Source organism: Scyliorhinus torazame, chromosome 6, assembly GCF_047496885.1.
Source record: "Scyliorhinus torazame isolate Kashiwa2021f chromosome 6, sScyTor2.1, whole genome shotgun sequence".
Taxonomy (NCBI): domain Eukaryota; kingdom Metazoa; phylum Chordata; class Chondrichthyes; order Carcharhiniformes; family Scyliorhinidae; genus Scyliorhinus; species Scyliorhinus torazame.
The window spans coordinates 293,356,309-293,373,448 of NC_092712.1; the positions used below are offsets into that span (position 1 = coordinate 293,356,309).

The 17,140-nt window shown below is 47.1% G+C and overlaps 1 protein-coding gene across 7 annotated transcripts in view; it reads left to right on the plus strand.

The window, feature by feature from the left end:
- brd9 (bromodomain containing 9) overlaps positions 1-17,140 on the plus strand; it is a 109,308-nt gene that overhangs the window by 50,562 nt on the left and 41,606 nt on the right. For all 7 annotated transcript variants that reach the window (XM_072509855.1, XM_072509850.1, XM_072509849.1 and 4 more), the window contains exons 11-13: positions 193-325; positions 1,127-1,238; positions 16,997-17,056. In XM_072509855.1, coding sequence (XP_072365956.1) covers positions 193-325; positions 1,127-1,238; positions 16,997-17,056 — 305 coding nt within the window. The remainder of the gene's footprint in view (positions 1-192; positions 326-1,126; positions 1,239-16,996; positions 17,057-17,140) is intronic.

Sequence of the window (17,140 nt, forward strand, 5' to 3'; positions counted from 1 at the left end):
AATATTTTTTAAGAGGTTTGATTGGAAAAATACTTTGGACTATTTTTTTGAACCTGGAAGAAACTGAATCAGAGTATTATGTAAATTGGGTATGACTTGACGTGTCAGACCCAAAAGCCATTTTTCTCTTGTTTAAAATAAAAATTAGGTTGGATATAAAAGCATTTAGAAGTCTTTCTTTACCCATTACAGTTACTTACCTGAACTGTGTGTACACAGCACAGTCCATAGAAAACAATACCATCTTCCCCAACCTTACCCCAGAGGAGACGGAGCTCTTGTATTCCACGTATGGAGAAGAGACTGGGGTGCAGTGTGCCTTAAGGTAAACGTATTTATTAATTTGTACTCCAGAGAAAGCCTTTGCTCTTCTTATTGAATGGAGAGCAGTCATTATATACAAGTGGTTTTGATTTTTAAAAGCTTTTGTTTGAATTTGTGTGCAAGTATATAATGGTACCGTGCTGCCAATCATTAGATGTCTGCATTGTAATCTTGAGCGGTGGAGAACCATCGTAATGGTTGGCATGTTATCTTAACTAATTTCATGTGCAGCACAAAGTCATTATGAAAAGAAATGGCTGCTAAATTATTTGACGGGAGCAACTTTAACTTCATTTGTGCAATACTGGGTTCTTTTTTAAAGTGACTTTTCCCAGCTCGGGAAGATGCATTTTTCAAAGGACTTTTAAATGCTAATAGAACAGGATGAAATAAAACCAATATTTTGATTGGGCAGGATTGCTGCCAAACTGCTACCTGCAGTTCAGACCGAAATCACCTGACCGTGTAGAGGTATAGAAAATGGTCACCAGATGGCAGCAGACCATTATACAAGCAGAGCTCATAATCTTCAACTGGAAATATTTGAATATAAATGTGATGGTAATGATTAATTCATTTTCCCCTGCTCCAAAACAGATTATGTGGAAAATCTATTTTTACAATTGCCTGTTAGATTTTGTAATGTTAATTTGTCATCACTAAGGTCCAAAATCAACTAATAGCAACAAACATTTTGCTCTATAGTTGTAACTTTTTTGTTTGATTTTGCAAGAAATATTTTGAAAACGCAAGAGCCCAAAACTTGGCAGTGTATTTTTTTTTAATGCATGTTTCTCTGCAGCTTGCAAGAGTTTGTTAAAGACTGTGGAAACTCTACAAAGAAAATGGTTGATGACTTGTTGAATCAGATCACAGCAGGGGAACATTCCAAAGCTGTCTATCATCTATCACAGGTGAGAACTTCTTTTTGCATGACCAGAATAAACAGTGCCTCTGCTTTTAATGGGGAGGACTGGAGAATGGAGAGGGGGGAGGGGGGGGGGTAACTAGTTAGTCACCAACACTTGGAATCAAAACAGAAATTGCTGGAAATTCTCAGGTCAGGCAACATCTGTGGGTAGAAAAACAAGAGTTAACGCTTCAGGTTGTTGACCTTTCAACTCTTGGGAGTCAGGGGCATTGAAGGAGGATGTACAAGAGCGTAAGCTGTTGACATCAGGAGATCTGCAGTTCTAACACTCCCAGGATAATTTCAAACTCAACGAACTGTAGAGTACTTCCTGTTTCCTATGTTTCATTTCTTTTTTAAAAAATATGTTTATTTAAAACCAAGTCATAAGCACAACCAAGTTGCACAATAAAAGAACGAGACAAACCAGCAAAAGCACATATTAACTTAACCCCAAAATGCACGTGGCACAGTGGTTAGCACTGCAGCCTACGGCGCTGAGGACCCGGGTTCGAATCCCGGCCCTGGGTCACTGTCCGTGTGAAGTTTGCATATTCTCCCCGTGTCTGCGTGGGTTTCACCCTCACATCCCAAAGATGTGTAGGTTAGGTGGATTGGCCACGCCAAATTGCCGCTTAATTGGAAAAAAAATAATTGGGTACCCTAAAATTTAATTTTAAAAACTTAACTGCAAAAAACTAAACTAAACCCCCTAACAGCTGACAGTAACTAGCTCCTTAAAGGAATTGAATGGCTGCCATCTTGGGTAGAACCCGTCTACTGACCCTCTCATGGTGTACTTAACCTTCTCCAAATATCAGAAAGGCCACCCAGTGCTGAGGCACTGGGCGGAGTAGGAGACCTCCACCTAAGCAGACCTCGTCTCCGGGCTATCAACAAGGCGAAGGCGAGGATATCTGCCTTCACCCCGGGCTAGTCTGATACCTCAAAAATGGCCACCAGCGGGCATGGATCCAAATCAACATTGGCATTTCCGACTCGGTGTTTAAGAAAGAGGCCTAAAAGCTTACCAACTTGAGACAAGACCAGAATATATAAGTGCAATTAGCTGGTCCCGAGAGCAACGCTCGCACTTGTCCTCTACCCCAGATAAAAATCCACTCGTGCTCGCTTTAAAGTGCGCCCTGTTGAGACTTAGGCAAGCACATGAGGACATGGAGTTGACCCTGTGAAGAGCCTCACTCCGTACCTCATCATCCAGAATGGGACCTAACTCGCCCTCCCATTCACCCTCTCGTCACTCAACGGAGCTGACTCCGCTGAGATGATATGGCCATATATGCCCCAAAAAGTCCCCCGACCAAAGACAGGGAAGAAGAGGTTGGTGCCAAGGGAAAAGAGGGAACTGCCTTGCGCAAAACAAAATCTGAAAAGACTGGAACCAGGCAGTTGGAATTTCTCTGTCAGCTCCTTAAAACTGGCAAACTTCTCCTCCATAAACAAATCTCCAAATCCTTCCCCTCCCATGACTTAAACATTGAGTCCAAACCCGCTAGCAGACAAGGGTGGTTATTGCAGATGGGAGCTCCCGAAAACTGGGGACAGAGCTTAAAATGCTGCCTGAACTGCTTTCAGATTCTCAGGGTGGACACCACCACTGGTTCACAGAAAATTTTACTGGAAAGAAAGGCAATAATGTAGTTACAGTTGCACCAGGCTAGAAACCGTGCAGGAGCTTGCATCTGTTTGTCTCCCTATGTAAGCAGGATCACTGAGCTACAGCAATATCTTCTGAAACAAAAACAGAAAATGCTGGACAATCTCAGCAGGTCTGACAGCATCTGTGGAGAGGAAAGGGAGCTAATGTTTCGAGTCTGGATGACTCTTTGTCAAAGCTAGAGAGAACTGGAAATGGGGTCAGATTTATACTGTTGTGGGGAGGCATGGAGCGGTGGGGTTGGATAAGGGGCCAGTGATAGATGGAGATAGAAAAAGTTGTCGAGGACAGAAGACAAAAGGAATGTAAATGGCGGTGATTAAGGCTAAGAAGGGTGCTGATAGTGGCACATAAAGAGATTAAAATGTGTGAATGACAGAACAAAGTTGAGCAGTGTTTTATAGGGCAACTCAACAGTGGGCCCAAGTGGAGTGGTTGGAAGGGAAGGGGGAAATAATGATGAGGAAAAAACAGATCAATGGAAGAAATGAAAATAAATATAAATTAAAATAAATTGATCGAAATAAAAATACATTGATAGAAATAAAAATGGGGTGAAGGTGGAGGAGGGAGTTCACGTCCAGAAGGCTGTAATGTGCCTAATCGGAAGATGAGATGCTGTTCCTCCAGTTTGCGCTGAGCTTCACTGAAACATTGTAGCAGGCCAAAGACGGACATGTGGACGTGAGAACAGGACAGTGAATTGAAATGGCAAGCGACGGGAAGGTCTGCGTCCTGCTTGAGGATGGACCAGAGGTGGTCTGCAAAACTGTCACCCAGTTTGCGTTTAGTCTCTCCAATGGAGAGTAGACCCACTGGGAGCAGTGAATGCAATAGACCAGATTGAAGGAGGTGCACGTGAAACACTGCCTCACTTGAAAAGGGCTTGAGATGGTGAGCAGAGAGGAGGTAAAGGAGCAGGTGTTACACCTTCTACGATTGCATGGGAAAGTGCCGTGGGAAGAGGGTGAGGTGATGGATGAGTGGACCAGGGTATCCAGGAGTGAACGGTCCCTGCAAAATGATGATGAGGAGTGAGGGAAAGATGTGTTTGGTGGTGGAGTCCTGCTGGAGTTGGCGGAACTGGTGGAGGATGATTCTTTGAAAGCGGAGGCTGGTGCGTGAAAAGTGAGGACAAGGGGGACCCTTATCCTGGTTCTGGGAGGGAGGAGCGGGGTGAGGGCAGGAGATGGGTCGGCCATGGTTCAGAGCCCTGTGGACCATACTGGGTGGGAAACCACGATTAAGGAAGAATGAAGACATGTCAGCAGAACCGTTTTGGAAAGTGGCATCATCAGATATCTTCTGAATACTGGCTACCCAATAGTAAAACAATAAATTAGGTAGAACCAAGCCCTCAGACTGCCTATCTCTTGGGAGCAAAGCCCCATGAATCATTGGAGTCTTACCTTCCCAAATAAAGAAGGGCATTAATTTATTGACCTTGACAAAAAATGCTTGGGGAGAAAAATCGGGAGACAATGAAAAATAAATACAAATTTTGGGAGTACATTTATTATAATAGTCTGAACCCTGTCCGCCAAGGACAGGGAAAGTCTGACTTGACACCAGACTAATGTATTTTAATTGATAAAGTGAGGCCCAATTGTAGGCCACGTGGACCCCCAGATAACGCAAGCTAGTCTTGGCAAGACTTAGCGTCCCCAATTGGGCTCTCCTCCCTGGAGGGTTGACTGGAAAGCATTCACCCTATGGAATTGCTACAATGCAGAAACAGGCCATTTGGCCCATCAATTCTACACCAACCCTCTGAAAGAGCATCATACCTATGCCCACTCCCCACCCTATCCCCATAACCCTATCTACCCTGCACACCTTTAGACACTAAAGGGCAATTTAGCTAATCCACCTAACGTGCACTTCTTTGGACTGTGAGAGGAAACCCGGAGCACACAGAGGAAACTCTTGCAGACACGGGGGAAAAGTGCAAACTCCACGTAGACAGTCACCCAAGACAGGAATTGAACCCGGGTCCCTGCCATTGTGAGGCAGCAGTGCTAACCACTGTGCTGCTGTCCAAGTTCAGCTTGTACCAAGCGAAGGAGCCAAACTCTTGAGCAGTTTCAATATCTCTTCCACAGAGGGTACTGTGTCCATAGTAGGACATCCACATAAAGAGACACCCAAAGCTCCACCCCTCCCCGATTTATCCCGGGAATGAAGGGCTTGTCGCATGAGGAGTGGTTGAGGGCTCTGGGTCTGTACTCTATGAAGTTCAGAAGGATGAGGGAGGATCTCACTGAAATTGAGAGGACTAGATTGATTGGATGTGAATCGGTTCCGCTAGTAGGAGAGACTAGAACCTGAGGCACAGTCTCAGACTGAAGGGACGTTTAAAACTGAGATGAGGGGGAATTCCTTCAGTCAGTGGGTGGTGAATCTGTGGAACCCATTGCTGCAGAAGGCTGTGCAGGTCAAGTCACTGAGTGTCTTTAAGACAGAGATAGATAGATTCTTGATTTAATAAGGGGATCAGGGGTTATGGGAAGAAGGCAGGAGAATGGGGATGAGAAACATATTAGCCATGATCGAATGGCGGAGCAGACGTGATGGGCCGAATGGCTTAATTCTGTTCCCATATATTATGGTCTTATTGTTGCTCTCTTTGGTTGGCTCTTAATTTGGCTCTGTTTAATTACGTTTGCTCAAGAGTCGCCAGGTATCTTTCGACGCCGCCACAAGGTTCAGAACCGAATACTGATCAATGACTCGATACACCAGTTAGTAAGTTCAAAAGCAATGCTCATTTATTTACACACAGTCAAATCTACTCATGCATAAACTCTACAAACTAAACTACCACTATTACTAAAGCCTATACTTAGCTTCGGGTACCCACTCAGTCAGAGGAACAATGGCCGTTGCTCGGTTCTTAGGCTGCTGGGTTGAGCTGTTTACAGGGTAGCAACTAGGAGCGTCTATCTCGTAGCGTGGTTTGACCTGGAACTTACTTGGTCTGCTGTAGCTGTGTTGCTCTTTTTAGCCTTAGTTTTATTAGCTCTGATAATGCCACCTTTGCTCACGAGTCGCCAGGTATCTTTCTGATACCGCCACGTGGTTCAAGCTCGAATTATGATTAATAAGTCAGCACACCGCTTAGTAAGATCGAAACCAACGGACATTTATTATGTACAGCAATCAATACTTACACAATAATCCTACTATCTATATCAAAACCTACCACTACTGGCCAATACTTAACTTTTGGGGATGGCCCACCAGGTCAGGGAAACAAATGGTTTATTGAATTTGATCTGGCCTGCGGGATTCAAAAGGCTGATACGGGTCGATGGCTAGGAATCTCTTATCGGGTAGCGATCGCTGGAGTCAGACTTCCTGTTTCTGGTCGATGTTCTTGCGAAGGTTGCGAGCAGGAGAAGAAGGGAGAGAGCGCGAGATCTGAACTTGGCCCCTCAATTTATAGGGCCCAGGGGCTTCCCGCCTCTCGGGGCGGCCCTTGACCCTGAGTCCCAAGTGATTGGACTTGTTCCCAATCACTGGGTTCAATATGCTCCAATAATGGGGCGATTCCTCGATCGGGGAGTGGCCGTTCACCTGTCTTTGTTGCGGCCACTGCAGGTGCCATGTTGCAATTGTTCCCGGGGATAGCCGATTTAACCGCAGATGTCTGTGTTGATGTGCTGCTAATAGTCGTAGGTATCGATCTGGGCCGTCTTCCCCAGAGCCGAATACACTATTCTGTCTGCAGCTGTCCGTTTGTGTCCTGTTGGCTGCTTTTCCCATCAGCCTTTTCGGTTAGCCATTTTATATCGGGTTTTGGCCAAATTAATAGGGAATCGGCCATTTTAGGTGGCGACAGATCCTCCTTGTGATCCTTTCTATTCCCTGACCGCGGGGGGGGGGGGGGGGGGGGCCTCCTACATGACCACTACACTGACCCTAGCTATGCACAAAAATTTACCTAAACTATTCTTGAGGGCGCTATGTCAGGCAGGGGCATGCATCTAAAAATAAAAACTTGGAACCTCTAATTTTACCTAAATACTCTCATCAAGCATTGCATCTTCCTATCTCTCTAAAACATACAACAACAATCATAATATTCCATATACTCTTTCCTGGCTTGGCAGTCAAGCTCAGGATCATACATTTTTTTTTTTTTTGTTCATGACACGTTTTGTATATCTTTTATTTACAGAAAAACGCAAGTGCATGTTTTATTCTGGTTTCATAGGTCGCGGGGGTCTGGGGTCTGGTCATACCCGAATATAGGGGATCGGATCCGATATACTGGGGTTCGAGCGCGGTACGCTCTCCTTCTCCATTTGCGGAGGCGCATAGTCTGCACTGCACAGCAGAGTATGGCCAATGCTAATAGTGCTTCAATTACGTACGACAGGGAGTACCAAGTTATGAACTTGGCACACCAGGATAATGCAGCATGGCTGGTGACTGGGCCCTCGGTACTGCGGGGCAGTGAAACATTAACGGCAGGGGGGTTTGGAGTAATGGGGTCCGCGTTCCCGCGCAACCAAATGTTCTTCATGAAAATTTTGATCACGATGAAAGAAGTCCTCATGGCTGTCCTCTTTCTTTTTCTTTCCTCGTGTTCTGTTTTCCTCCGGTCCTGGAGCTTCTGGAGTTCTGTAAAACAAGCATCGTATCTGTAACTACCTTGGTATAATATCCGGTATGTTAGTGTTGTCTGTCCTTCTTGGGGCCAATTAAACCCTTATAATTGGTCACTATATGTGACTCCCCCATTTTTTTTTTTTCAAAACAAATGTTAGGACACGGCACACTTCTTAATGGTGGACCAGTGCTAAGTTTATCATCCAAATGTTCCTGGGTGTAAATAGCATGAGGCAGCAACCCAAGGGTCGTCTAAATAAATAAACTGTTTTGAAAGGAAAAGGTCGAATGAGGTGCGTATGGGCCGTGTCGGGTAAGATTTGGATGGAGTCCCCGGGTAGGACGGCTACCAATACCGTATGTCCCCTACCCGAGCGTTTTTGACCAGCAGGAGGTTCCCAGGCAGGGCGGGTCTCACGCCGTTTCTCCACTGCCTGAGCAACCGACAAGAACGGGCAAAAATGTAGTCATCATGGTGGGGTTGCTGTTGTGATTCTACCATCAAATCAGATAGGGCATCTGGCACTTGAACCAGTACCAGCTGAAGTGTCTGCAGACAAGCTAGTTCCACTGAACAAGCGTCTGGTCTGTTGACCGGGTATCTGTGGACAAGTTGGTACCGCTGAACAAGCGTCTGGCCGCGGTGGGGGTGTTGGAAAGAGCTAAAAGGTTTCAGGTGAATGGGTGTGTGACGGTGAGAAAAATTCTCCTGTCGGACGAACAACACTTAAACAAACATACAAACAACATAAAACATCCTGCAGGTTCCATCAGGAAGGACAACACTTTTCCCCAAGTGTCTCCTTTAAATCATCATGTGGACACCTCAGTTCTCTGTTGCGAACAGGGTCGCAAAGGGGTTGGCGGATTGGGTCTGACTCGAGGTCGTCCCCTTCTCCTGGGTGCCAAATTCTGGAGTGAATTAATGTTGAGAGGGCTGCGTGGTATGAGTTGGGGTTGCTTTGGTCGTTGCGGATGAGTCTGTAGGAGTTGTCGCGGTGCCAATGGCGTTCGTCAAGCTGTGTGGGGACAAAGTCGGGGTTGTCCGTGTGGTTTGGTGGTCGGTGGTGTGGTTTGTTTAAGAAAGTGATGAGGAAGGGATCACTGGAGTCGAACTCTGAGTCGCTGGGTGTGGGTCCAGAATAGTAGGGAGGCGTGCTATGGCTGTCGTCAGAGTCACAGTCGCTGTCTCTGCTGCTGCAGTCTGTGGGCGTTCCGGGGCGGAGTGTAAATTTTGAGGGTGGAGTCGGGGGCGAGTCCGTGTCTGGGCTGGACGTGGTGGGGGTTGGTGTGGTCATGTTGGCTGTGGGCGGGGTTTGGTCTGCTGCGTCAAGCATGACGTGGTGGGCGTGGTTTGACTGTGCTCCATAAGCCTTTAGCTGGTTTATGTGAAACCACGCAGTCTTACCATTTTGGTATTTGATTTTATATACCGATGGGCTTACTTTGTCCGTAATGGAGTACGGACCCGAGTATTTCGGAGACAGAAATGTGCTGGGGTTATACACAGACAACATCACTTGTCCTATATTATACTCCGTTGCATGTACTGCCTTATCAAAACAGGCCTTGCTCTGTTTTCTTTTAATGCCCAGTTTAACAGCGGCTGCTAACTGAGCCGTTTTTACATTTACAAGTAATTGTTCAACGGCTTTCTCGTGGGTGAGGGCCGTAACTTCAGGGCTGGTCAGGTCTAAACCCAACAAGTACTCTGTCCCTTTCATGAGGCGTCCGGTCATGAGGGTGTGCGGGGTGTAACCTGTGGAGGTGGAAACAGTGTTACGCAAAAACATCAGCGCAAAGGGGAGGACAGAATCCCAAGTGGTGTTGTTTTGCTGGACCATTTTTCGGAGGGTGGTTTTTAGGGTCCGATTCATGCGCTCCACTATACCACTCGACTGTGGGTGGAATTTTTGGGTTATGCCAAATATCGTGAGGACGTTCTGCATGACCCTTCCCGTGAAGTGAGAACCTTGGTCCGATTCAATACTGCGGGGGAGTCCCCATCTTGTAAAGATGTGGTGGGTTAGGATTTTGGCTGTGGTTTTCGCGGTGTTGGTGCGGGCTGGAAATGTTTCCACCCACTTTGTGAAAGTGTCTATGACCACCAGAACATATTTATAGCCATTCCTGCAAGGGGGCAATGGACCTATAAAATCGATCTGGAGGTTAGTCCAGGGGCCGTTAACCTGGTCGGGTGTGGCTGAGTTGTGCCTTTTTGGCATTTCTATCTGGGTTGTTCTGTGTGCAGATGAGGCAATTCTCAATGTAATGGGATACATCCTCTTTGAGATTTGGCCACCAACAAAGCTGTTTGAGGTGGGCTGCGGTGGGATCGATTCCCTGGTGTCCATGACCGTCATGGAATAAACAGATTAATTGGTTCCGATCTTGCTTCGGAACTACATAAAGGGTGTCTTTCAACACCACACCGTCATGTGTGGTTATCGTATTTCTGTACCTCTCGTATGAGGCTGGAAACTTCCCTTTCACGATCTCAGTGAGAGCGCTATCCTGCTTCTGGGCCTCTACTAGATCTTCGATCCTAGTCTGCGTGACCTGAACTGCACTCACTGGGGCGCTTTCGGGGGGCTTCCAAAAATACCCATGCCTGGATCCTGCCTTAGCCAGTGCGTAGGCTTATACATTTCCAGGGGGGGAGGAACGATTGTGGCTGCGGACTTTTATAATGCCAAAAGTCCTGTCCTTGGCTTTTTTCAGAATATGGCGGAGTAATGGGGCTGAGGGGAATGGGGCTTGATTCCCAGAGGGGCAGAAATTCAGTGAGGCTGTTGCAAATGTATAGACTGTCTGAATATATGTCTGCTGGGCTGGGGAAGGAATCGGGGTGCTCTATAATGTAAGTGATGGCCGCAAGCTCTGCTGCCTGCGCGCCTAAGTGTCCGGGTAATTTTAATGCGATTTCCTCGAGGGCGCGTCCCTGCGCGTCCTCCACATAAATCCCACAACCTGTTATGCGTTGCCCATCCAGGACTGTGGAAGATCCATCCACATAAATCCTAATGGGATCACACGTGTCCGGGTGAGGGGGACTTTGAGATGGAGTGGCTTGTTTTCTGGGGGGTGTTTTCGCGATAAAGGGGCCTGTATTATGGTGGGGCGAGGTGATTTCACACTCGTGGGGGGTTCCGGGGTACTGTAGATTGTCCGCTAAGTATGTGTGTGTTTTGGTCCGTTTGACTGTGATGTCCCGTCCTTGAGAAGGGTCCACCTAGCAGCGTGGATTTGGCTGACGGTACCGTATTTAAGTCGTCCGTCTAGTAAAACTTGGGTGGGGGTGTGCTCGGTCAAAATGGTGGTGTGGTTCAGTCCGGTAATGTATGAAAAGTACTGGACTGCCCAGAAAACTGCGAGCAGGTGCTTCTCACAGGCTGAGAATCCCTGCTCCACAGCATCTAGAATTCGGGAGGCATAAGACCCTTAGCTGGTCATGCCGTTCCTGCAGGAGCACGGCTGCAAGGGTGCGGTCTGTGGTCGCTACCTCTATTGCGTAAGGGGAAAGTGGGTCTGGAACTTGTAGTGCGGGGGCGGCTATGAGCGCCTGTTTTAATGATTCCACAGCATCCGTATGCTGCGGAAGCCACTCCCAGGGAGCTCCTTTCTTTAAGAGATCTGAGAGGGGCACTGCCTTGCTGGCGAAACCGTCAATATGGTTTCGGCAGTAGCCAACCAGTCCTAAAAACGACCGGAGGGCTGAAACGTTTTGGGGAAGGGGCAATTTGGCGATCGAGTCAATTCTTTTGTGCTCGATCTCGCGTTTGCCGTGTGTGATGATAGTACCCAAATATACCACCTTTTCTTCCAGTATCTGGGCCTTTTTGGGCTTGACTTTACAGCCAATGGAATGTAGTAATTCCAGGAGTTCGGACAGAAGCTCAATGTGCTCTTCCTTTGTGTCTGTCTGCAGTAGTAGATCGTCTACATACTGTACCAGACATTTGGGGCGAGAAAATTTCGCTAGTCCATTTGCCAGCTGTCGGTGGAAAATGGAGGGGGAGTTGTGGAAGCCTTGTGGCAGGCATGTCCACGTGTATTGCTGCGCTCGGAAATTGAAGGCAAATTTATACTGGCACGCCTTTGCCAATGGAATGGACCAGAATCCATTACTTACGTCCAAAACCGTGAAATATCGGGCATGGAGTCCCTGTTTGAGCATGGTCTCGGGATTTGTTGCAACGGTGGGGGCTGCTACGGGGGTGACTTTATTGAGTTCCTGATAATCTATGGTCAAGCGCCATGATCCGTCGGGCTTCCTTACTGGCCAAATCGGGGCATTATTAGTTGAGGCTACCGATCTTCGGACGCCCTGCTCTAATAAACTTTCTATAACCTTTAGGATTTCTCCCTCTGCTTCTAGGGGGAATCCGTATGCTTTTGGGGTCTTGGGTCCGGTCCGGTTATTTGTACGGAACCAGTCATCCGTCCACAGTCGTGTTTGTGGGTCGTGAATGCTGCCCTGTTTTTTTGCAGGACTGCCCTAACCTGGTGGTCCATGCTGAGTGTGGTGGGGTTGAACCAAAACTCGCCTACTGCGCTAATTTTGTTCATATAATCCCCTATATTGAGCGTGGCAAGGGCTCTAGCGGATTTCGCCATCTTCCAGACACACTCGTTGACTGGATCGAAAGAGAGGTGGTGAGAATTCATGAAGTTGATCCCCAAAATGTGCTCCGCTGTTGGGGGCAGGTCGACTAACACTACGGGGTGTTTTGTATTAATGGTTCCGATTTGGATGGGTACAGGGGTTGTGATGTGTCCCTGCTGTGAGTGGCCGGTGAAGTCGCTGAGGGTGATAGTGGCTGTAGTGGGCCACGTGTCCTTACCAAGGGTGGAGGAATTTAAGGTTGTGCGGGACCCTCCTGTGTCCCAGAGAAGCTCGATCGGCTGTCCTTTGCTGCGACTACGGGTCGTCCTGACCTATCCCAAAGGGTATCGCAGACCCAACTGGGGGAGCCTGTACACCGTCAGTCCGTTCCAGTCAAGTCTGTCTGATCGGACTGGGCACTAACGCTATGTATGGGCTCTGCCTTTTTCTTATTGAAAGTACCTGTCTGTTGGGCTCTCTGTGGTTTTTTAGGGGCCTTGCATTCTTTGGCAAAATGTCCCAATTGTCCGCAATTGTAGCATTCTTGCGGTTTTGCTGGGGGGCTGCTCTTTCCCTCGTTTACCCAGGCGGAGTTGTGAAGAGTGGTTCTTACTGTCTGCGGCGGCTTGTTTTTCCTCGGGGGTTCTAGCTGCGGGTTTACTGCGAGCCGACTGTTCCCAAACGCGGGAGAATCTTTTGACCACCCACTTCTCATTATGAGCCTCCTCCGAGGGGTCATAATTGCTACAGGCATTCTGTCCTGCTTCCGTGGCATGGGAGATAAGGTTGCGGGTCCATTTGGCCATATTGTCTGCGGACAAATGGGCACGGTCTACGCTTCCGAAAACGGCTTCAAAGTGAATCCACAAGTGTGCTGCGAACGCTGTGGGGTGTTCAGACTTTTTCTGTCTGCACTTATTTAGGCCATCTACGGGGTCGCCCCGGTTATACCCGATCGCATCCAGGATCGCGGTATGCATTTCTGCAAGGGTGCCTCCTCCTACGTTCTGTGGGTCGGGAAGGGCAGCTGCGACCGATGGGTCTAAGCTGAGGACCGTGAGCTTTACCTGCTCTTTCTCATCCAGGCCGTACAAGGTTGCCTGATGTTTGACGGTGGCAAAGAAATGGTGTGGGTCTGAAGCGGGGAGGAACGGTGTGATTTTAGCTCACGCGTCCCGTAATTGGGTCACTGTGAGGGGGGTGGAATATAAGATTTCCGCCTCGTCTGCTGTGGCGGTGTGGTGGGTTGTTACAGGGTTCATGGGAGCCTGTATTACCTCATGTGTGGGGGGTGGGGGTGCTTTCCTCCTTTGGGGCTTTCCCTGCGCACATGTTCCCTGAACATATCTGCGTTGTCTCCTGCAATTCTTCCCATTCAGGGCCGTCTTCCTGTTCTAAACTTTCCCCAAAGGTGTCTTGGAATCCCTTTTGGACAGAAAGCATTGATTGCAGGTCTGCAATTTGCTTTCGTCACTTCGCATGGTCTAAGGTACTCTGCCTTTGTTCCGTGGTTGCGGCGTGGAGCGCCCTCAAGGCTGCCTTGAGATCACTACATTGCTTCTGTAGCGTCTCCACCTGCTTCTCTGTCTCTTTCTTAACCAGGACTGCACGCTGCGTGTCCTGATAAGCCTTCTCATACTGGGATTGAAAACTGCTTAACTGCGCCAGACAAGACTGGTGACCCCGTTTGGCGTCAGCCACCTCTTCGTCCTTGACTTCTAACTGCCTTTTCAATTCCAGGTTCTCTTTTTCCATCTCGCATACATCGATTTTGCTCATACGATGTATGCCTTCTATTTCTTTCCGGAACGTCCTAATGACCTCCTCTGTGCCTCGCAATTGTGCCATACAGGACACGATTGCCATCGGCTTGCGCGCTTTTGCTAAGCTTTTCTTACGAATTTCACTCATGTTCGCCCATCAAGTATGCCCTATACTCCCGGGACCTGAGTCCTCGTTATTACAGGAACCGCTCCACAAGGGCCATCCTTCACCCTGTAGAAATATCCGAATTTCCACTTCCCAAATGGGACACTGTCCCACTTTACTGCTGCTGATCGGTGCGACCGCAAATTCTTCGGGGTTCATGAGGCGTTGCATTGCCTGCATGGCCATCTCTCTTATCTGCTTGCTACGTTCAAATTTGGAACAGGAGGCTAAGGTGGTGTCGTAGATGAGGGTACGGCTTGCGCTAATTTCCGAAAATACCGACTTCCGACAGTTTTGACGCAACAAAATCTATCAGTTTTACCTTATAGCCCTGTTAGTTACGCATGCATACACACACTTCCGAATTGTGAATTATTAACCAGAACCGCTTGAACACTTGTGGGTTTTTTTTTTTTTTTGTTTCCAATTGGATTCTATTCAAATTTCTGGGGTTCTCTCGGAGTGGTTTTCCACTTCTATGTCGGGTCCCGGCGGAGTCGCCAATTATGTTGCTCCTTTTAGCCTTAGTTTTATTAGCTCTGATAATGTCACCTTTGCTCACGAGTCGCCAGGTATCTTTCTGATACCGCCACGTGGTTCAAGCTCGAATTATGATTAATAAGTCAGCACACCGCTTAGTAAGATTGAAACCAATGGTCATTTATTATGTACAGCAATCAATACTTACACAATAATCCTACTATCTATATCAAAACCTACCACTACTGGCCAATACTTAACTTTTGGGGATGGCCCACCAGGTCAGGGAAACGAATGGTTTATCGAATTGGATCTGGCCTGCGGGATTCAAAAGGCTGATACGGGTCGATGGCTAGGAATCTCTATTGGGTAGCGATCGCTGGAGTCAGACTTCCTGTTTCTGGTCGATGTTCTTGCGAAGGTTGCGAGCAGGAGAAGAAGGGAGAGAGCGCGAGATCTGAACTTGGCCCCTCAATTTATAGGGCCCAGGAGCTTCCCGCCTCTCGGGGCGACCCTTGACCCTGAGTCCCAAGTGATTGGACTTGTTCCCAATCACTGGGTTCGATATGCTCCAATAATGGGGCGATTCCTCGATCGGGGGGGGGTGGTCGTTCACCTGTCTTTGTTTCGGCCACTGCAGGCGCCGAGAGGTCTGGCCCGGCATTCAATTGCTAATATGTTGCAATTGTTCCCGGGGATAGCCGATTAAACTGCAGATGTCTTGATGTGCTGCTAATAGTCGTAGGTATCGATCTGGGCCGACTTCCCCAGAGCCGAATATGCTATTCTGTCTGCAGCTGTCCGTTTGTGTCCTGTTGGTTGCTTTTCCCATCAGCCTTTTTGGTTAGCCATTTTATATCGGGTTTTGGCCAAATTAATAGGGAATCAGCCATTTTAGGTGGCTACAGCTGCTAGGCTGGTCTCTCTCTTCGCTGAGAGACAAAGCCAAAGGAAGAAGATTCTCCCTTGGGGAATATCTTTTACACTAAAAAGGGCTTCGCGCGCTTTTGGGCAGGCCTTGAACTTGGCCTCAACTAATTGGGTCATTCCCAATCAGTCATATCGATCTTCCTCCAATAGAGCGGTGGTTCCCTGATTGCTGGGCGTGTCCTGGTGACCGTTCGTCTGCTTTGTCTTAGTCTAGTCTGCCTTAACAATGTGTATCTAAATGTTTCCCTTTTGTCCCCGGGGATAGCTTATTAGTATGTAGATTGCGTGGCAGTTTCTGTCCTGTCTGAGAGTTTAAGGTTCTAATCAACAGACAGAGCTTGCACCTGCTTGTTTCTTAGTATTGTCCAATTTTCCCCATTCTTTGCAAGTGTCCATTTTGTAATCGGGACGTGGCCACCCCAGATGGCTGCACTATAATAAAAAATTAATTTTGTTTAGATGGTACAAACCTGGTGATGGTAGTCAATTTAACTCAATCAAAGCTGCAAGGTATTAAAATAAAATTTAATTTCACCCGTGTTGCGACTCCGGATCAAGCGGGGCTGGAATTCACCGGGCCCCAGCCCAGGGTGTCATGACAAAAGAAACCTGACCATTTATGTGCGAGTTAAATTAGGTAACACCCTTGCCTCTGAGTGATAAGGTTCCACATTTGAATGCCACTCCAGGAAGTGAGCCTAAAAATCAAGACTGGTACTCTAGGATAGCACTGAAGGAATTGCTGCATTATTAGAGGTGCTGTTCTTTGGATGAGATGTTAAATCGAGGTCCCACCTGTTCTCTCAGGCAGATTTCATGGAACTATTTTGAAAAAGAATAGGGAGTTACCCCAGTGTACGTGCCAATATTTTTCCCTCAATCGGCAACAGCAAAAACAGATCATTGTGTCATTGTCATGATGCTGTTTTGCTGTGTGCAAATTGGCTGCCGGCATTCCAACATTGCAACAATCACTGCATTTCCAAACTACTGCATGGCTGTTGAAGCTCTTTGAGACGTCCAGTGTTTATGAAAATTGGCATGTAAATACAAAGCTTTCTGATCACGTATAGTAATTTGTTTCAACTTGATGGTAATCTAATGCCAGTTTCACAATGAAGTATAGATGATTCCAAGTGAAAATAAATTATCTGCCAATTGTCCTCTAACCATATCTGCTTCTTTAAAAAATTGTAGAAAATTGTTCCTATGTTTTAATATATTTCAAAAATAGTGTACTGCTTTGCTGGCTTGAAAAGATCACATATCAGATACTAACTAATAAATTTGAAACATCTTTATCCAGAGAGGGAGTTTAGGGTGTCAAATTTGCTACTATATGGGGTAGTTGGGGCCAATGACATTGATACACTTAAGGGGAATCCAGATGGATACCTGTGGGAGAAAGGGAGCGAGAGAGATGCTGAGTAGGGTGACAGGACTTGTGTAGAGCATAAACTGTGTCAAATGTTTCTGTGCTTTATGTTGTATGGAATGATTTTACAACATTAACTTTTTCTTTCAGAAAAGAAATATCGATCAAAAAGCAAGTAAAGATATCAGTATGAGTCTTGATGAAGTACAGGTGAGTCTATCGCGCTAACAGTATTATGGTAGAGTAAAATTTGATACAAACCATAACTATTAGATGTAAATTATGCACAGTTAA